General features: G+C 39.5%; 2 protein-coding genes across 3 annotated transcripts in view; one reads left to right on the top strand and one right to left on the bottom strand.

Annotated features, from left to right (window-relative positions):
• Positions 1-15058, bottom strand: part of pld1a (phospholipase D1a) — a 43587-nt gene extending 28529 nt beyond the window's left edge. The window contains exons 1-3 of one of the 2 annotated variants that reach the window (XM_053239802.1): positions 14781-15058; positions 8579-8677; positions 6492-6603 (exon numbers count right to left, since the gene is read on the bottom strand). In XM_053239802.1, the coding sequence (XP_053095777.1) occupies positions 6492-6573 (82 nt within the window). In that variant the 5' untranslated portion in view covers positions 6574-6603; positions 8579-8677; positions 14781-15058. The remainder of the gene's footprint in view (positions 1-6491; positions 6604-8578; positions 8678-14780) is intronic. The other variant, XM_053239803.1, reaches the window with a different exon arrangement.
• Positions 15059-18273: 3215 nt separating this feature from the next.
• Positions 18274-22500, top strand: part of ghsra (growth hormone secretagogue receptor a) — a 4352-nt gene continuing 125 nt past the window's right edge. The window contains exons 1-2 of the mRNA XM_026910600.3: positions 18274-19872; positions 20785-22500. The exon at positions 20785-22500 is cut by the window's right edge and continues 125 nt beyond it. Coding sequence (XP_026766401.1) covers positions 19092-19872; positions 20785-21050 — 1047 coding nt within the window. The 5' untranslated portion in view covers positions 18274-19091 and the 3' untranslated portion in view covers positions 21051-22500. The remainder of the gene's footprint in view (positions 19873-20784) is intronic.

The following is a 22500-nucleotide window of genomic DNA, read 5'->3' as shown; positions in this document are numbered from 1 at the left end:
AGTTTAGGACGTCTATAAATCGTGGACAGTTTAGGACGTCTATAAATCGTGGACAGTTTAGGACGTCTATAAATCGTGGACAGTTTAGGACGTCTATAAAACGTGGACAGTTTAGGACGTCTATAAATCGTGGACAGTTTAGGACGTCTATAAATCATGGATAGTTTGAGTCACTACACACAAGAAAATCTTTTTCTTTTTTCAGTATCTTCACATTCACTCGGGTTCAAAACTGAATCTCTATGATTTTGCTATTTAATTAGACGTATTAAAACACAGAGTTTCCATGGAAACTGGATCTGTTGTTCAGTACCGCTCCCTCGCTGCTGGTTGTGTTGGACTCAGCAGTGTGTGTAGTCCGTGCGACACAGCGCCGGCTCTGACCTATTTGGCACCATCAGTGAAATTTTACTCCCTGAACACTGTCCTGTGTAGGCCAGCAGGAGCAGCAGCAGAAGGACAGTGTTAAAGCTCTAGGTAGGCATTCGAACATCGAAACCTCACTCTACACTGCATATTAAAGAGAAATGGGGGAAAGAGACGTGAACTCCCAGCTTTCGGAAGTAGCAAACACAGAGTACTAACAGAAACTGGAGGGTCCTCAGGGAATTCTGCTGGGAGGAATGTGTGAGATTCTTTGCTACCCCTAAACTGAAACCCATCCAAGCAGACTCTGTGAACAAAGGGCTTTGCTAGAGACACTGTGGAGCACTAACAGCTAATCATTTTCACATCATCTGGGTGTGAACAGTTATACAACCATCCCGTAAGGAAGTACAAACAATTACTTAGGATTATTCTAGGAACAGACATGACTGGCTCATCTTACTCTTTATCTTGGACATATATCATTTCCAGCTGGAGATAAACACTCATTACACACATCACTGGCAAAAAACTAGTCCTCGAAAATGACTGAATCCTCCAACACCCGGACTTAAAATTGTACATGAAACACAGTATGTCATAATGAAAGGCTTATATATTGTATATATAGTGACTGTGCAAAAGTCTTCAAGATTCCAAACATTAGTTTTCCAGCACAGAATGAAACGTTCCAGAAAAATGTTTGTATGTCAGTAAAGAAAGCAGCAGATTCCATAAGAGACACTTTTCAGATAAAAACATAATGAAGGCTGCTGGGTTTCGCTGCAGAAATAAGAAGCGAGTCGACAGTCAAAGTCTCCAGAAGAACTGTGGCTGCTTCTGCAAGATGCTCAGTAACACTTCCAGCTCATTTCCTTATAAAACTGCACACACTGCACCTCAGATACTGCTTTATTTATTTAAAGTGAAGGATCGTCACATTAAATACTGACTTTGTTTCATTTATTACTGTTTACTGCTCTTTATAAGATTTATTTGAAATGTAGAAACATTTAGTTTCATTATTTTTGAAGGCGTCTTTATTAATCCAAATTAATATTTATGTTAAACACTGGATCATACACATAGATTAAAAAAAAAAGGATCTATGATAGAAACTGTTAAATCTAAACATAGGGCTCTGATGTATGATGTAAGAAGCTACTGAATGCTAATAACTGATGAACGCATACATAAGTATTTTAATGCATCTATTTTTCTTTATTTTTACAATGTTTATGTACTAAAGTAAAGTAGCAAAAAAAAAAACAAAACAAAAAAAAAAACAGTCCTGCTATAAGTGTGAGATTTCTCTGTGATTTCTCTCTCCACAGTGACACTAGCCAATCACGTGAATCCTTGAGATCATGTATGCGAAAGAGGGCAGATAGCACTTTCCTCCATGTGTTATAGATGCAGTTGGCTCGTTTCACGTGTCTCAGAGGAAGCACGTGTTAGCCTTCACCCTAACCGGCTGGTAGCTGTCGTATGACGTGGAGAGCCGACTGGTGGTTGGCAAAATGACTAAACTAGTAGAACTCGACACCAAGGGGGGAAAAAAACAAACAAACAAACAAATATACTTTTACTGTTAACAAAAATGACCCACATACCTTTCCTTTAACAAAGATTATTTACAAAAGAAAGGTCTTTTGAGAATAATAGTATCTACTCACAAAAACAAACAGATAAATAAGTTATTGTTGCCTATAATGTTGTTATTATCACACTATTATTGATCCCTTTATCATCCATGAGCATTGGCAAAAAAAAACTAACAAATTTCAAAAGAGAAATTGTTGCTGGTTTGCACAAGCCAGATAATAAATATTAAAAAAAAAAAAAAAAAAAACACAAACAATTACAAATGGTGTTTAATTTTTTTTCAGATATTTTTCCATTAATAAACTGAAGCTCTAAAACAACTTGGTTAAAGATTGTTTATAATGCTGTGTCAATTGTTTATAATTGTTTATAATGCTGTGTCTTTATTACCACAATATTAGGAATAAATTAGTTAAAAATAATAATAAACAATACGTCCGTTACCTGGAGGTTTTAAAGCAATTGTTTGGTTTTTCTGCCCTCCAGGATCAGTTCTGCCTTCTTATAATAACCATCATAAGTTATGAGTCTTTCTCAAACAAATACTGCGATACAGTAACACTGTACTGATAGCACTAATTAAATTTTCCATATCTGTTACTCTGTATGTGCGCTCATGCTGAAGAGATAAGCAGGACAAACAATCTGAGGACAAAAACACGGCCGATTCAGAGCAAAGCAGACAGTGCAGCATCACTACGCTTTTTTCTGAAGGAAAATTAGACATACACTATACAGACAAAAGTTTGTGCACCCCTGACTATCACACCCATATGTCCTTGTTGAAGATCTCATTCCAGATTTATTCCCCGTGTGTTTGCTGTTATAATGAGCTCCACTCTTTTACGAAGTCTTTCCACTAGATGTTGGAGCGTGGCTGTGGGGATTTGTGTTCATTCAGCTACAAGAGCATTAGTGAGGTCAGGCGCTGATGTTGGGATGTCGAGGAGGTCTGGGGTTCAGTCGGTGTTCCAGTTCATCCCAAAGGTGTTCAGTGGGGTTGAGGTCAGGGCTCTGTGCAGGACACTCGAGTTCTTCCACTCCAACCTTCACACACCATGTCTTCATGGAGCTCGCTTTGTGCACAGGGGCATTGTCATGCTGGAACAGGTTTGAGCCTCTTAGTTCCAGTGAAGGGAAACTGTAAAGCTACAGTTGTGTGCTTCAAACTTTGTGGCAACAGTTTGGAGAAGAACCACATATGGGTGTGATGGTCAGGGGTGCACATACTTTTGCTCATGTAGTGTATGTTAGAGGTTAGTGTAACACATCATAGGTCACGTAATATGAGTGATCTGTAATTTTCTGTGAGTAATACCGAAATGGAGTGTGGGAGCTGAGGGTTTAAACCACCTCAGCGTGATGTGGGATACACTGAGAGGTGAGGACGTGTTGTGGCATGCTGTACTATTTGTACGGAAGTGTGTGACACATAACTACCCCGATCACACGCCTGTCTGTCTCGCTCTACCTAAATTTCCTTCTGGTTTTTTCCACTCACTCATCTTACATTCGCTTTCCTTGGCGTGGGATGTGGTGGAAACAGGCTGAGTAGGTCAGCTCAGATTTCTCATCCGTGTACATTGTGAACAAGATATTCTAAACAATATCTGGCTTTAAATCAGTAAATACTACACAAAGCACTCGTTACTTGTTTTTCATCATTTCAGATTCTTTTGAGGCTAAAATTAACGAACAATCTTGAATGAGTCGGAGGTGCATCAGTGATTACTGGAGAAATTACAGATTAGCGTTAGCGCCTGATCTACTGCTAATTCAGATCACAACAAGCCTTTTCATGATGATCAGGAGGATTCATTAAGAATACTTTTAATCACCCAAAATTTATTTCAGCACACACTGATCCTGTTTTTAGCGTATCTTTTATGAAAACAGACATCTGGAGATATACATCTTACGTTTCCTTCCAGATCGACTCTGTTCACACTGAAATGACCTGCAGTGGCATTTAAGCCAGAGTAAATATTATATTTTTTATGAAAAAAAAAAATGAAGTCATTTCCAGTTTCAGTGTGTGCCAAGAAAAAACAAATATAAATCAGCCATTTCTTTATTTTCATGTTTTCATTTTCAAACAAAAAACAACATACGCAAACCATTAATTCTGCTATATGCTATATCCAAGACCACAGATTCCAGCTCCTCCTGTTGTTCCCAAGCTGACTGTGGGATATAATCTCTCCAGAGGGTCTGGGGTCTGCCCCGGGGTCTCCGTACTGTGGGACGTTCTGGATACATCTCCACCGGGAGCTGACCAGCGAGCGTCTTTATAAACATCAGCTGTCTCCGATTGGAGGAGAAGCAGCTCTACTCCGAGGTTCTGGATTGCCAAACATCTCGTCTCATCACAGAGAGAAAACCGAGCAACCCTGCAGAGGAACCTGATTTCCGCCACCTCGCCACTTCATGACCTCATTCTTTTGGTCTGAAATATTCACACTTAAACAATATCTATCCTTCTGCAGGCTGAATTCTCACTGTGTAACATTCCCGCACACTTCAGCACAGAAATGCTGGGCTTACTCTGAATAACAGGGTGAGAAGTAGGCCAGCAGGTCCGGTCGCTAATCCACCCCTGGAACTTTTATCAGACTCAGAACCATTTTATTCGCCATATACATTTACAGTTCTGAGTGTAGAGCAAAGACGCCTTCAACAATAATGAAATTAAATGTTTTTACAATTAAACAAATCCTATAAAGAGCAGTAAACAGTAATAAATGAAACAAAGTCAGTATTTAATGTGATGATCCTTCACTTTAAATAAATAAAGCAGTATCTGAGGTGCAGTGTGTGCAGTTTTATAAGGAAATGAGCTGGAAGTGTTACTGAGCATCTTGCAGAAGCAGCCACAGTTCTTCTGGAGACTTTGACTGTCGACTCGCTTCTTATTTCTGCAGCGAAACCCAGCAGCCTTCATTATGTTTTTATCTGAAAAGTGTCTCTTATGGAATCTGCTGCTTTCTTTACTGACATACAAACATTTTTCTGGAACATTTCATTTTGTGCTGGAAAACTAATGTTTGGAATCTAAAATGTTTTCGTACTGAATCAATAATGTAGAAGTCAGAAAATAAACATCTATAACAAAGTTTGTACTAAAGAAAAAAAAAAAAATAGGGTGCCAAGACCTTTGCACAGTACTGTACATGTATTATGAGCCAAACACAAAGAAAAATTCCTAATGTATGTTAATGTATACGGTGAATAAAATGATTCTGATTCTGCTAAAAGTTCCAGGGACGGATTAGCGACCGGGCCTGCTGGGCACAGACCCAGGGATCCATTACGTTAAGCCATTAAAGTTAGAAAATGGGACATAAATGGAAATGTTATTGGTGTGTGAATCTGAATTGATTCTGAACAATGAGCGATCAGTTCGATCCAGTGTGTAACAGGAGCTGGACAAGTGGATGTAAAAAAAATAAATAAAGATAACCATAAACCCACAGTAAGTGTGTCGATGAAAACAGGAAAGAGAACCCAGAGGACGTTCATTTTCCCCTAATGGTTCGGATGAAAAACCAGCTCCGAACTAACACTCTGCATGCGGTCACTGCTGATCGCTGAGGTGGAGATGCTCAGGATTTACTAATCCTTCCCTGAGATGTTCACTTCAACACTTACAACTGTAATGCATGATCTACTGTATTTACAGATTTAGAGGCTTTCTTTCACTTCAGACCTTCTCCAAAACCCAAAGCCAAACCTGACCACAATCATTCCTGCTTCCCTACAAACATCAGTCTTACAGAGAGAAAAAAAGAAGAGCAGTCTTCTGGTTTCATTTTTATATTTTACTTCCTGTCCCAGTTTTCGAGATCAGAGCTGACTCACTCCGAGGTGCTGGTCATTCTTTTTTTATTTGTTCCTCGTGACCAAAAACCAAAGTCTGTAACGTATTTTGACTGAATTCTAACATCATCACATTTTTTTTTCACTCCCCTGAAAAATATTTTCTAATTACATCACATCTTATCTGAGAAGCCATGTTTAGGATTTAATATCTCCAGAAGTATCATTCCTAGTCACATGAAATTTGGCAGACATAAAGACAAACTTGTTTTCTATCTGTCTAAATGTGCAGAAGTCACTGCAGAAAGCCTGTTTTATTCTTATGGGGTCCTTGAAATGGGAAAAAGCGCAAAATTTCCACACGTGAGTAATATTAAAGGCTTATAGACCCCACTTTAATAGAAACAGACGCTAGAAGTCAAAGTTTGTGCTTAAGCTACTATATTTCATTGATAAATTTAAAAATTTGCATGATTTTGTTAGAATTCAGCAAAAACACTTTGCAGATTTTGGTTTTTTTTTGGTTACAAGCAACAATTAAAAAAGGAATGAAGAAAATGTGAGGCATCAGCAACATCCCTATGTGAAATGACACGGAATGATCCCCGCTTTACAGTTTTGAATGTGTTTTAAATAAATTAAAATGAGATCTGAATAAAATGTATCAATAATTTAATGAAGATTTATTAAGGTAATAACCTCACCAGGATCGAAGTCCTCATCGTCAGGTTCCTCTTCGTCAAAGTCGAGCTCCCGAGGGTCCAAACTCTCCACGACGTCGTTCATTTCTCACAGATTTCAGCTCACTGCATGTGTCTGTTTATATATAGATATATATATATACACACACACACACACACACACACACACACACACACACACACACACAGTCACACCCACCATCTCATGTGTCATATATGTGTTTAGTGTCAGGTTTAGTGATTTAAACAGAGAGTAACCTACACAATCATTCATCAGTACATTCACACATTCAGCAACCCAACAACTAGAACTGTGACTACAAACTAAAAACACAACACCAGCACAAATAAACTGCCAGTTTGTGTATTATTTAAAAATGGTGAATAGGACATGCAGCGTTGCTAACTCTTTTCAGGGGAAATTTTGAACAATGGTGATCAGTGATTGGTGGTCTGGAACAACGGTGATCAGTGATTGGTGGTCTGGAACAACGGTGATCAGTGATTGGTGGTCTGGAACAACGGTGATCAGTGATTGGTGGTCTGGAACAACGGTGATCAGTGATTGGTGGTCTGGAACAACGGTGATCAGTGATTGGTGGTCTGGAACAACGGTGATCAGTGATTGGTGGTCTGGAACAACGGTGATCAGTGATTGGTGGTCGTTGGGAAAAAACAGTGATCAGTGACTGGTCATCAGATACGATGGTGATCAGTGATTGGTCGTTTTGAACAACGGTGATCAGTGATTCGTCGTTTTGAACAATGGCGGTCAGTGATTGGTCGTTAGGACCAATAGTGATCAGTGATTGGTCATCAGCAACAATGGCGATCAATCAGTGATCAAGAATTTTGAACAATGGGGATCAGTGATTGATTTAAGAAGAACAAGAAGAAGAATGTCATCGGGAACAATGGTGATCAGTGATTGGTCGTCGTTTTGAACAATGGTGATCAGTGATTGGTCGTCGTTTTGAACAATGGTGATCAGTGATTGGTCGTCGTGAACAACAGAGAGGACAGTCGCTACTGTCTTCTCAAAAGGTCGCTTAATTTGTCACTAGGCTTTTTTTTTTTTTTTTATAAAATCACCCAATCAAGTAAAAGTCACTAAGTTGGCAACACACACACACACCCACACACACACACACATACACACATACACACACCACACCTTATAACACAGTCATTCTCACTGTATAGCGCGAGTTAATGCAGTATAAACTCTGCGCACTTCTGAGCTTTTAGACAAACTGGCTTCACAGTTTTAGAAATAAAAGTCTGTTATAATTATATAGATGCTGTCTCAGCAACAGTGTGGATTTTCTGTCCTCACAGCTGTGATTAAGACAATTTTATTCACTGTTATTATCTCAGAAACTCACACATAATGAAGCACTGAGACTCTGAACAATCGCCTCTGACTCTGATGCACTCAGAGGACTTCAAAAACTTCAACATTTACCTCAGAGATGTTGGTAAATTACAAAGAAAAGACTCAGTCTGGCTAAAATTTCACTCAAATTACAGTTAGCATCAACCCAAGTGGTCAAAGATGTGAGAACACTGTTGCTAGGCAACTACAAAGCATAAATCCTGAGTACAAACTAGCTAATAAATAAGACTAATGTTTTAGCATGCTAGAGTTTTAGCAAGTCTTTAATAGAAGGCGTAAAGAGTGAAAATGAGACCGAAAATCAACATTAATTATCTTATTCTTAGGTGTCGCACTTTGCGGGATTGATTGTTGTCTCTGGTGAGTGTACGAAGCTAGTAAAGTTAGCATGCTTTGCTAATCTAGAACAAAGCTAGTACAGTATGTAACGTAATTTAAACACTGATTAATGTGATATTTAATTTGTGTTTAAATGAGTAGCTTTAGAGACAATATATAGCCAAAAAAAAAAAAGCGGGACAGGCCACGCCCACAAGTAACAAACTACAACCAACATCAAGTTAGCAAGTGTTCATATAAAGTTAAGCAGCACTGTAGAATTGATTTATCTTATTTGACGTAATTCTGATTCATAGCTTAGCAACGTTAACGGAACATGACATAAATTACAACCGAGTAAAAATATTATTCTTACCTTTTAAACATTCTGTTCCATTTCTTTTTTTTCTCTCTTCCTAAGCGTTTCTCTTCTATCCATAACCGTTTTGCACATGAGTCAGTTCAGGAGCGTGACCTGTTCAACCGAAAAAATTAAAAATATCTGCAATGTAAATATAAGATTGTATAAAAGTGATATTTCAGCTGTGTTTGATTTGAGCGTGGCAGCAGAGAACATTCAACAGAAGGTCAGTGTGAGTTAAATCCTCAGCACTTCCTGTCCTAAAGAAAAAGCCAAAGCCAAAGCCATAGCATGCAGAAACCTGTTCAGACATCTGAGGGTCAAAACTCCAGAGTCTCCAGGAAAATAAATATAGAGAGACAGCAACATAGAACAAGGAAGATAAAGACTCTTTATCTAAAGAAGATAAAGACTCTGGCTATGTTACATCTCGTAAGGTGTTATCGCTCTCTGTTTCCACCTTTTACCTTTTCTATTTCTACAGAGTCCATTCTAGTGCTACAGCCCAAACACATAATAAATAAATAAATAAATAAATAAATCCTTTCTACATTATATAAAGTATTAGATTACTCTACAATATACAAGAATTTACTCTACATTATATACATTATATACTATGTAAAGTATTAGTTTACACTATATAGAGTTTTAGTTTACATTATATAAAGTATTAATTCACGCTACACTATATAGAATATTAGTTTACATTATATAGAGAGTATTAATTTACTCTACATTATGTAAAGGATTTGTTTACATTATAGAGTATTAGTTTACTCTACATTCTATAAAGTATTAGTTTACTTTACATTATGTAAAGTATTAGTTTACACTATATAAAGTAGTTTATTTTACATTATATAAAATTTACTCTACACTATATAGAATATTAGTTTACATTATATACAGTATTAATTTACTCTACGCTACATAAGGTATTAATTTACTCTACATTATATATTAAGTATTAGTTTACATTATATAGAGTATTAGTTTACACTATGTAAAGTATTAGATTACTCTACATTATGTAAAGCAATAGGTTACTATACATTATATAAAGTATAATTTTACATTATATAAAGTATTAGTTCACGCTACACTACAGAATATTATTTTACGTTATATAGAGTATTAGTTTACATTATATAAAGTATAACTTTACATTATATAGAATATTACTTTACACTATATAAAGTATTAGGTTACTCTACATTATATAAAGCATTAGTTTACACTATATAAAGTATTAGGTTACTATACATTACGTAAAGTATTAGTTTACACTATGTAAAGTATTAGTTTACACTATATAAAGTATTAGTTTATGTTACTTTATATAAAATATTACTTTATTCTACACTGTGTAGAATTAGTTTACTGTATGTTATATAAAGTATTAGTTTTTCTTGTGATTGCAAAGTGTCAACATCGATTGAGCGTAAACGTTTTTATACTCGTTGTCATGGTTACACGCAGTCGGATGAGTAGCACTGATTTGGAACTGTGATGAAATATTTTTGAGCTGATCTACTTCAAAAATAAAACAGAAACAAGTATTTTCTAAAATACTTTCTTTAAAAAAGGTATTATTTAAAATATTTTTAAAAAGATTAAAGGAAAATAAAAAGTAACAGATAAAATTACACAGATAAACAGAGAACAAAGTAGAAATTGTAAATATTACATTATAATATACATTTTAAAATACAATAATATGTTTCTTTGGCGCGATATTTATACATTTTATACCAAGAGTAAAAGATAAAATAATGCATTTCCAATGACATTTAAGTTTAATGACAATATTCTTGAATTACTGAAAATAAAATTATATAATAAAAGAAACATAACAACTAATAAAAAAATGGTTATAAAATAAATAAAAAATAGAAATATTTCTTGCACATGTTCACCTCTCACAGAGAGGTCATGACCTTAGAGCGCTAACTGACGGACAGTTTGTGTGTGTGTGTGTGTGTGTGTGTGTGTGTGTGTGTGTTTCCTCTGTCATTGGACATCAGGGATATCAGCTGTTACTTCCTGTCAGTGACTTCCTGTCTGTGTTAGTGGTGGAGAGCAGTGTTATGTAGGCTCTGGTTATTCCACTCTTGATCACATCATCGCTTTACTAGTTTACTGGTTTGGAGCTGCCTGAATCTCCACTTGGGCTCCGCCCCTTTTTCTACCTAAAGGCATCCTTGGCCCCGCCCCCTTCATGTATCTAAATCCTTCCACTTGGCTCTGCTCCTGGCGTCGGTTACTTTCGTTTCATGCGGACCTTATCTAGCTGAACTTTGACCTGAGGATTGTGAGCCAATAGGAAACAAGAAGGCAGGACTGTAGTGTTTGTGGTCAGTAAAAATTTTCTGTTTTCTTATTGCTGCTTGAAAAAAAACCTAGCTAGCTAACTAGCTAACTATGAACTACGAATCCTGACATTCTTTCCACAATCGCATGTTTCCGGTGATTTTAAATCCAACCCCAGAGTGCAGTTAAAGATCAGATCAGTATGTACTGGATCATTTATGAGGTTAGGATCTGTCCACTAACATGTGTTCAGAGTTTTATAAAATTCTGTCTCTCTCTCTCTCTCTCTCTCTCTCTCTCTCTCTCTGCTGGGATGTTCACACTTCACCTTCATCAGGCGGGTGATTCCATGACGTGTGTGTGTGTGTGTGTGTGTGTGTGTTTGCATTAGAAACAGGTGACTCTGGTTACGGAGAGCTGAACACACCTTTTTGCTTTATAACATGATGAAATCTATCTTCAGGTCAAAGCTTCAGGCCAGTCTAACACACCTGCAGTCTAACACACCTGCACCTCATCCTGTCAGCATTACTACTATTATTATTGTATTTTTTTTAGATAATTTAGATAAATGGAAATGTATGTATATATGTGTGTGTGTGTGTGTGTGTGTGTGTGTGTGTGTGTGTGTGTGTGTGTGTTGAAGTATAATGTATATTTGATTTTTATACTGTTTATGTACTTCTGCCTTGTTGTTTTTAGGTTGTTATGTTGATGTCCTTGTTTAAACTGTATGGTGAAGCCAAAGACAACTTTCCACTCTAACTACCTTTTTACATTTTACTGACACACTTAGAACTTTTAACCCTTAACCCTCAGGAGAACCTGTAAAGGTTCTATGCAGAACCCTGAGAACTGAGCATTTCCTTATCAGAAAGGGCTCCATAGAACCATTTTCAGTGGCTAAGAACCTTTAATTACCCAAAAAAACACCATTAAAGAACCTTTTTTTTGTCCTGACAGGTTCCATGTATTTAGAAGAAAACAGTGAGCAGTAAGTTGGTGTTTGTATTGCACACTTACCCAGATAACACATACATTCTTAGGGAAAAAAAAGGGTTCCTCAAGGGTTCTTGGGATAATTAAATGCACTTCCAAAAAGAGGTCTAGTTAGAATTCTCTGTAAAAAGGGAAACACTTTGCTGTAGATCCCCAGAAGGCCAACTGAAGAACCCTTAAAGGTTCTACATTTTTTTAAGAATGTAAAAATTCTTACAAAAACTTTTTTTTCTAGGGTTCGTTTTACTCGGAACCTTTTTCTAACAGAGAAATACTTTTGGAGATACGCATTTAAGGTTCTCTGGCTGTTCCTCTGAACCCTTCAAGGTTCCCAGTCGGAAAGAGTTCCAAGTGGAACAATTTTTAGGAAGACAAGAACCCTTAATTATTCAAAGAATCCCTAAAGATAAAATAAAAAAAAAAGTAAAATAAGAAGATAAAGAAGTGTAGTCTAATATCATATTTATACACTAAAATTAATATGCTACAGTATTCTAAATGTTTTTGACCTTCTCAGTGTATCTCAGTGGACTTTAGACTTTAGACATTGAGGAACGCGGATCACATACACTTACCGTAAACACACACACACACACACACACACACACACACACACACACACAGTTTACTGACCGTAATTTGTTTCCCACAATTAATTTTTTGCAGGAGTGTGTCCCGACCCCGCTGCTCTACAGCGTAATGAGGTTCTCTCAGGATTGACGTTTCATTTGTAAAACTATCAACGTTGAAAGTTGACAAAACACAAAAACCGATTATGTCTCAATTTTCTGTCGAGCTGCCTGTAACACACAAGCCCCGCCCCCTAACAGCTTCACCGTCAAACTATCATGCTACATTCGAATTACCTCGGAAATGGAAAGTCAGAGCTCATAGTCAGAATTATGTCATTTTCAGCTTCAACATCAGTGCATTCGAGCGACAAAGTGGAGAAAAAAAAAACATGGACGCCTCGATGTTCGTCTTTTGTTAGCAACAAGCTAGCCAGCTAGCTGTGCTGAGTGACATATACAGTATTTACTGCCTCAGAACAGTGAACTGTAGAGTCGTAACACGTGAACATGTCTGTACGTTAAATCGATCTAAAGCTAACGCTTGTACACAAAGTATAACTCGTTCAAACGTAAGAAGTGCTGCTGTGTTTACTGATGATGCTCTGAGCGGCCATTTTGATTGATTTGACGTCACTTGCTGAACTCAGGGTTGACTTTGACTTACGAGTTTTAGTCGAACGCAGAATTAGTTACCTGGTTAACCTGATTACGTTTTCCTGTAGTGATGTGGACGAGTTAAATCACGTGGTTCGTAATTAAACAATCTGATTGGCCGAACTGCGGAACATTTTCGGAGTATTCGCACCATATTCAGTCACAAGAACACTCCAGTTGTTGAAAATGACATAAAATGCGTAAATTATCCGTCAGTGTAACAGATACACAATGACTTTACTTAATTTCTCGTACTGTGTTATTGGTATTAAAGGTTATTGTTTGGGAAAAACACGAGAAATAACAGATTTATAAAAGGTTCTACTTCCTGTTTTCCGTGTGAATGTTCCTCATGCTTAGTGAATTTCTAGTAAATATTAAACACTGAACTTTACTGAGGTCAATTCCTGTCCCGAGTCTGGCAGAGAATGTTGCGCGCACACACACACACTCTCACACACACACACTCTCACACACACACCCTCTCACACACACACCCTCTCACACACACACCCTCTCACACACACACCCTCTCACACACACACCCTCTCACACACACACTCGCACAATTTATTCTTCAAACGCACCAGTAGCAAGTAAATACTTCTTTCCTTAAACACACTCTTCCTCTGTGTAAACTAAAAACATACACCTTACTCTCATGCTTTGCCACACACACTCACACACACACACACACACACACACACCTTTTCCATTAACACACACTCTGCCACAGAAAGCACACAGTGAGCACACACTTTATCACCTATAAACACAAACACACACTACTCACATTGTAATTGAAAACACACATACACACTGAAATGAAAATATTCTTCCCACTGACAAACACACACACACATATTGTAGTACCACACACACACACACACACACATATTGTAGTACCACACACACACATGTTGTAGTACCACACACACACACACACACACGCATTCACATAGTCTTCTCTAAATATACACAAACTATTTTCAGATACACTGCAGCTACAAGTACACACTGTCACCTGTCAACACACACACATTGTAGTACCACACACACACATGCACACACACCCACACACACACACACATTGTAGTACCACACACACACACACACACACATTCACATAGTCTTCTCTAAATATACACACGCTATTCTCACATACACTGCAGCTACAAGTACACACTGTCACCTGTCCACACACACACACATTATAATACCCCCCGCCCCACACACACACACACTATTCTCACATACATTGCAGTAACAAGTACACACTGTCACCTGTCAACACACACACACACACACATTGTAGTACCCCCCACACACACACACACGTGCACACAAAGCAGTAAAGTGACACAAAAAGTTTGTAGAAAAGTAGAAAAGAGAGAGAGAGAGAGAAAGTGTGTGTGTGTGTGTGTGTGTGTGTGTGTGAGAGAAGCACAGATATAAACACACACACATTGTAGTACCACATACACACACACACACACACACACACACATACACACGCTATTCTCACATACACTGCAGCTACAAGTACATACTGTCACCTTTCAACACACACACACGTGCACACAAAGCAGTAAAGTGACGCAAAAAGTTTGTAGAAAAGAGTGTGTGTGTGTGTGTGTGTGTGTGTGTGTATTTAGATATGTATAAAAAAAAGAACTGACCTGCGCGTGCACACAATTCTTCTTCATTCAGTCGCTTACGTAATCCAGATCAAACACACACACACACACACACACACACACACACACGCGCGCGTATTTACAAACAGATGAAGGAACTAAACACTCACTCACTCACACACACACTCTCACACACACACACTCTCACACGCACGCACGGAGATGAAGGAATTAAACACACACACACTCACACACTCACACACTGTGTAACTCGGTGAGATTGGCGACAGACTGAACACTGGTGATCTCACACGGGCCGAATGACTCTGTTAGGGGGCGGGGCTTTGTGGTCAGCTTTACCTGTCAATCATTCTCATTCCACCAATCAGATCACCCGCCCACTGTCTCAATGAGCGCGAGACTAGTGTTTCTCTGTGACTCTATTGATGAATGTACATTTGTTTCTATTTATTTGTTTCTGTAGTTTTTTCTTATTTGTTCCCAAAGTCTGTATCCAAGATTCAGCAACACAAATAATAATATTTATCACCAATAAAGCAGCTTTCTGACTCTGAGTTTGACTTGAGAGAGAGAGAGAGAGAGAGAGAGAGAGAGAATGAAAGAGAGAGAGAGAGAGGGAGAGAGAGAATGAAAGAGAGAAAGAGACAGGGAGAGAGGGGGTGAGAATGAAAGGGAGAGAGAGAATGAAAGAGAGAGAGAGAGAGAGAGAGAGAGAATGAAAGAGAGAGGGAGAGAGAGAGAGAGAGAGAGAATGAAAGAGAGAAAGAGACAGGGAGAGAGGGGGTGAGAATGAAAGGGAGAGAGAGAATGAAAGAGAGAGAGAGAGAGAGAGAGAGAGAGAGAATGAAAGAGAGAGAGAGAGGGAGAGAGAGAGAGAGAGGGAGAGAGAATGAAAGAGAGAGAGAGGGGGGGAGAGAGAATGAGAGAGGGAGAGAGACAGAGTGAGAATGAAAGGGAGAGAGAGAATGAAAGAGAGAGAGAGAATGAAAGAGAGAGATAGAGAGAGGGAGAGAGAGAGAGAGGGAGAGAGAATGAAAGAGAGAGAGAGAATGAAAGAGAGAGGGGGGAGAGAGAGAGAGAGAGAGAATGAAAGGGAGAGATAGAGAATGAGAGAGAGAGGGAGAGAGAGAGAGAGAATGAAAGAGAGAGAGAGAATGAAAGAGAGAAAGAGAGAGGGAGAGAGAGAGTGAGAATGAAAGGGAGAGAGTGAGAATGAAAGAGAGAGAGTGAGAATGAAAGAGAGAGATAGAGAGAGGGAGAGAGAGAGAGAATGAAAGGGAGAGATAGAGAATGAGAGAGAGAGGGAGAGAGAGAGAGAGAATGAAAGAGAGAGAGAGAATGAAAGAGAGAAAGAGAGAGGGAGAGAGAGAGTGAGAATGAAAGGGAGAGAGTGAGAATGAAAGAGAGAGAGTGAGAATGAAAGAGAGAGATAGAGAGAGGGAGAGAGAGAGAGAATGAAAGGGAGAGATAGAGAATGAGAGAGAGAGGGAGAGAGAGAGTGAGAATGAAAGAGAGAGAGTGAGAATGAAAGAGAGAGAGGGGGAGAGAGAGAGAGAGAATGAAAGGGAGAGATAGAGAATGAGAGAGAGAGGGAGAGAGAGAGTGAGAATGAAAGAGAGAGAGAGAATGAAAGAGAGAGACAGAGAGAGACTTGACTTTTACATTCCTTTATTTTAACCACTCCTGATGTGTCCACCATCTTTACATCAAATAAATAGCAGTTTTAAGTACCTACTTTAATTAATTAATTAATCAATTAATTATGAAATATCAATAGCTGATTGCATAAATAAAACGGTAGATAAATACACAAACATGTCATAATTAAACCACAGTAATAATTCGGTTTAAAAAAAAAAAAGTCAATTAAAACCTTATATAAACCATTTCATCCAAACTGCAGTTCAAAGACAAGAGAGAGAGAGAGAGAAAGAGAGAGAGAGAGACCAAATCTATCTATCTATCTATCTATCTATCTATCTATCTATCTATCTTCAAGCGTTCTTCAGGGGGTTCTTTATATAGTTCAGGGTTCTTATCTACCTCAAAAGGTTCTAGTTTGAAATTCTTTCTAATAAGAAAACACTTGTAGCGTTTTACATATTAGAACCATTAAAAGTTTTCTATCTATCTATCTATCTATCTATCTATCTATCTTAGGAGTGAGTGTAGGGTTTGGGGTATAGAAGCGCCTCTGTCTCCATCTAGTGGTCAGAGTTTATAATTACAACATGTTGATTCGATTGATAGATAGATAGATAGATAGATAGATAGATAGATAGATAGATAGAGAGAGAGACACAGTGTTGTAATTGCAAGAACACAGAACAGCGTAGAGAAATGAAAGTTATATATAGAAAAGTAAAGATTATAAGGTAGATGAGAAATAAAAATGATAAAGTTCATAAATATTGAAATATTGAGCAATTACACCTGTGCAGAAGTAAATAATGCTCCAGGACAGTGAGGTACAGACACCACTGACACAAACAGAGAGATTCTTTTCATTTAGATTGGACTTTTCATCCATTTACAGCTTTAAGCGCTTTACAATGTGATATAAAAAAAACAGATAAAGAAACAAAAGGTAGTTCAAAAATAAAATAGTAAAATATGCAAATAATAATAAACAGGGACCGAAAGAAGAACATAATATAAAGTGTTGTCTAATATCTGTCTGTCTGTCTGTCTGTCTGTCTGTGCATTTATATACCTGTCTAAATACCAACCGTCTCTCTCTCTCTCTCTCTCTCTCTCTCTTTCTGTCTATGTATCTTTCTGTTTATGTGTCTATCTGTTTTTGTATCTGTCTGTTTGTCTGTGTGTCTGTCCGTTTTTCTTTGTACCTGTCTGTCTTTGTACCTGTCTGTCTGTCTTTGTACCTGTCTGTCTGTCTGTCTGTCTTTGTACCTGTCTGTCTGTCTGTCTGTCTTTGTACCTGTCTGTCTTTCTGTCTGTCTTTGTACCTGTCTGTCTTTGTACCTGTCTGTCTGTCTGTCTTTGTACCTGCCTGTCTTTGTACCTGTCTGTCTGTCTGTCTGTCTGTCTTTGTACCTGACTGTCTGTCTGTCTGTCTGTCTGTCTGTCTGTCTGTCTGTCTGTCTGTCTGTCTTTGTACCTGTCTGTCTGTCTGTCTGTCTTTGTACCTGTCTGTCTTTGTACCTGTCTGTCTGTCTGTCTTTGTACCTGCCTGTCTTTGTACCTGTCTGTCTGTCTGTCTGTCTGTCTTTGTACCTGACTGTCTGTCTTTATACCTGTCTGTCTGTCTTTGTACCTGTCTGTCTTTATACCTGTCTGTCTTTATACCTGTCTGTCTGTCTGTCTGTCTTTGTACCTGTCTGTCTTTCTTTGTACCTGTCTGTCTTTGTACCTGTCTGTCTGTCTGTCTGTCTTTGTACCTGTCTGTCTTTGTACCTGTCTGTCTGTCTTTGTACCTGTCTGTCTGTCTTTATACCTGTCTGTCTTTGTACCTGTCTTTCTTTGTACCTGTCTGTCTTTGTACCTGTCTGTCTGTCTTTGTACCTGTCTGTCTGTCTGTTACAGGAGTGATGCTGAGGTACCGACGCGTCTCTACATTAAGGCAAATAACAGAAGCTATTTGAAAGCGGAAGTGAGCAAAGTGTTTAAATCGGTGTTGATGGAGTGTGAATAATAACTCGGTGTGATCAGTGAACTCGTGTCACATTACAGTAATGAAGCACTGCAGGCTGACTGCTGCTCTCGGGAACGCGCGCGCTGGTGTGTCGGGGTCGCGCCCGCGCGCTGCATCACCTTTCCTGCCTCGCGCTGCTCTCGTCATTCACTTTCCCGCGCTTCAGCCTGACAGGAATCTCAGAGCGGCTGCTTCACTGATACACTGAGATTATAAACATCAACACATACATCTAAAGAAATGAAGGAAAATGGAAGAACTGGACCATTCCAGCAGCTTTCATCAACATTCTTCTGCTTGACTGGAGGCATGTGAGTCAGTTTGGTCCATTCTGGACGTCTTTTTTTGGTTTGTTTTGGCTTGTTTTGGAGAAATGTTGCTATGGTGTTCTGACAGGATTCTCACTTCACTGTAATATAATGTAGGATTTCACTGTTACACGGAAATAAACACTTATTTTCTCAACATTTCTGGAAGTTTTGGAAATGTCCACTCCTGTAAGATAATTGTCTTTGCTTTTATTGGACTCTATAAACCTGTCACAGGATAAAAACGACTTTATACTTTATGAGTTGGGTTATAAATGTCTGTCAGTGTCTGTTAGCTTTGGGGGCGACATGTTGAAGGAAAAGCTAACAAATAATAACAAATTTAAAAAAGCTCTTCAGTGACTTCTCATCATGGACGTGATGTGGACGAACCTTTCGAACTGTTCGTCAAACTGCAGTTGGGATGCTTACGCTAACGTTTATACTTCTTCGTCGCCACCGGTCGCCATTTTCCCCATCCCGGTCCTCATCGGGGTAACGGTCACCTGCGTGCTCTTCTTCCTCGCTGGAGTGGCGGGAAATTTGACCACCATCATGGTGGTGTTCAAGTACAAAGAGATGCGCACCACGACCAACCTGTACCTGTCCAGCATGGCGTTCTCGGACCTGCTGATCTTCCTGTGCCTGCCGTTGGACCTGTACCGGATGTGGCGGTACCGGCCGTGGACGTTGGGGAACGCGTTGTGCAAACTTTTCCAGTTCGTCAGCGAGTGCTGCACCTACTCCACCATCTTGAACATGACGGCGCTGAGTGCGGAGAGATACTTCGCCATCTGCTTCCCGCTCAGGGCCAAAGTAGCGGTGACCAAGAGACGCGTACGCGGGCTGATCCTCGCGCTCTGGACCGTGGCCCTGTGCAGCGCCGGACCCGTGTTCGTACTGGTGGGCGTCGAGCACGAGAACGGCACCGATTGGCGCGAGACGAGCGAGTGCAAGGCCACGGAGTACGGCGCGCGTACGGGCCTGCTGAGCGCCATGGTGTGGGTCTCGAGCGGGTTCTTCCTGCTGCCCGTCTTCTGCCTGACCGTGCTGTACGGACTGATCGGCCGCAAACTCTGGAGGAGGAAGAGGAGGAGGAGGGACAGGATGAAGAGCAGGGACAGCAGCAACAGGCAAACCATCAAGATGCTTGGTGAGTGTGTGTGTAATATCAAAGCGTACTATGTTACTTGCGTAAGTACGATGCATGTAGTACGTGAAAAAGAGCGTGTGAGACGTTTGTAATGTCAGAATGCGCGTAATATAAACCTACTTTCACACTCGCGAATAACAAAGCGGCAGACGATCGTTTGTTTTCTACGTACGTACTTTATGCAACGTAAAGAAGCAACAAATCCAAACGATCGTCTCGATCGATTCCTCAGACCGATCAAACGGTTCACGTGTTGTGGTCCGACGTTTCTTCAGTTCCCCGCTCACGACATTAGTTCCCCTATTTACTCTTTGACGCAAAAACGTAAGAAAAACGTATAACCTCGTTATGGTTTAATCTTCTCCTGTCGTATAGACAACAGTTTCGTTAAATGTGAGATAAAGCTTGGAAGGAAGTAGGAGAGATCATCAGTGCCTCTGGTGAGCGTTCGTAGCTAGTACGGTGAGTACGAAGCAAAGCGCGTAACTTTAATACGTTTTAAACAAAACTGGTGCATCAATGGACAGGCCACGCCCCCAAAAGCAACAACAGTAGCAGTCGATACACAAACTACAAGACAGTTGTTATTTTCTAGTGTTAACGTAGGGTACGAGTGTGTATGTGGGGTCAGTTTATTAGCTACCACACAGGTAATTTTGTAAGTGTATACTTACGGACTGTAGAACAAGTATTGGCACCCCTCTACCCCCTCGCTTTGTGCCGACGTCTTCAAAATTAGAAAACGTAATTTATTTGCGGTTTTCTGATTCGAATCGTTTGTGTTCAGCAAGCACTTGTTGTTCAGCAGCCGAATCTTTTCGTAACATGACGTTAGAACAGCTCGCTAAAATGCTAACTGATTGTAAGTATGAGTGTTTGTGTTTGAGCTGTTTCTTCTTCTCCTCCACTTAGCCGTGATGGTGTTTGCCTTCGTTCTCTGCTGGCTCCCGTTCCACGTGGGTCGTTACCTGTTCTCGGCGTCGCCCGAGGCGTTCGCGTCCCCGTTATGGTCTCTGATCGCTCAGTACTGCAGCCTCGTCTCCTTCGTCCTCTTCTACCTCAGCGCCGCCATTAACCCCATCCTGTACAACGCCATGTCCAAGAAGTACAGGAACGCCACGCTGCGCCTCTTCAGCCACAGCTCGCCAAGCTTCACGGAGTCCAGCATCAGCTGCTGACACCGAACACGCTCCGTGCGTAATCCTGTAACATCCCAGGGAGGATATATCGACGCGATGAAATAGCGCGATTAGGGAAATGTGAGATGAGGTGGTACGTTTCTGCCTCACGGCTCCAGGGTTCCATCCTGAGCTCAGGTCACGCTCTGGGTGGAGTTTTGCATGTTCTCCCTTTGGGTTTCCTCTGGGTTCTCTGGTTTCCTCCCAGTAGATGGATTGAGTACGCTAAATTACCCCTAGGTGTGAATGTGTGTGTGTGTGTGTGTGTGTGTGTGTGTGTGTGGTGTGTGTGTGTGTGTGTGTGTGTGTGTGGTTGTGTATCCATCCTGGAGAAGAAGAAGATGTCAGCTGATCTCAGGTTTTTGTCTTAGTTGAGAAACTTGTAGCCATTTTCTCAATTCAGTTTAATTCACTGTAAATTTTTCCAATTCGGTATCAATTAAAAAAAAAATTAAAAATCACTGTTGAATCCTGGATCCTGATTGGTCAGAAGAGAAGGTGTTGATTAGTTTTCTATAACAGAAGCTCTGACAGTAGTGAAGCTTCACATCACAGGTTTATATTAATATTAATGCGCTCGTAACAGCTCATTCACGGGGACTTCGCCGATATGGTGACGTTTTTCCTCAAATCAGGAGACGTTTGATGTAACATTTATGGAAGGAGTCTCCAGTGTCAGAGCTTTGGTAAAAGTTTTCCGACATCTTCAGGACAGAGGAGATTACGTTTCTTTGCGGTTTCTCCGTAAAGTGCGTAAACAAAGTTGCGTTTTTTTAACTTGAAGAGAGAGAATAAAGAGAGGCTGATGAGGGAAAGACTGTTTATAGCTGCTATAACGTAAGCGACAACAGGAACTCAATCGTTTCTATTAAATGTAACTATAAACGGATGAAAAGTATGACGTGTTCTCTAATAACTTCTTTGTAATCCTTGGCAAATTGCTGTGGTATAAGAGGAATAAAACACCCGGTGACGTAAATAATGAACTTCACGCCACGCCGTCACTCAGTATTTTACTTTAATTTGATTATTAAAGTTATTTTTATATCAGCTGTTTCTATTTTTTTTTAAAATGCTGAACAGAAATCTCTGAAACTACAGTAACCCTTGTTAGCGCTTTGTAAGTAAAACGTCTAACAAAATTCTAACATTTCTCTTCTTTCTTCTCCTTTCTTTCGTTCTTTTCTTTCAGTTTTAGATTTTATTTCTCTTCTGTTTGCTTTTCCTTTTCGTTGTTTTGTTTCTTTTTCTTCACGTGATAAAATTTTATAATTAAATTTATTTTTAAAAATGCTTAAAATGTCACACCAATACATCATCCCATCCCTAACACACACACACACACACACACACACACTCTTATATCGTACATATAGATGGAGAAAATGTAACGTTGCCTTAAATTAAATATAAATCATGGGGACAAAGTAACTGTAGAAACCGCAGCGTC

The sequence above is a fragment of the Pangasianodon hypophthalmus genome, chromosome 14 (genome assembly GCF_027358585.1).
Source record: "Pangasianodon hypophthalmus isolate fPanHyp1 chromosome 14, fPanHyp1.pri, whole genome shotgun sequence".
Classification (NCBI taxonomy): Eukaryota; Metazoa; Chordata; class Actinopteri; order Siluriformes; family Pangasiidae; genus Pangasianodon; species Pangasianodon hypophthalmus.
The sequence above is the reverse complement of the archived record's forward strand: the minus strand, read 5'-3'. Positions and strand labels throughout refer to the sequence as shown.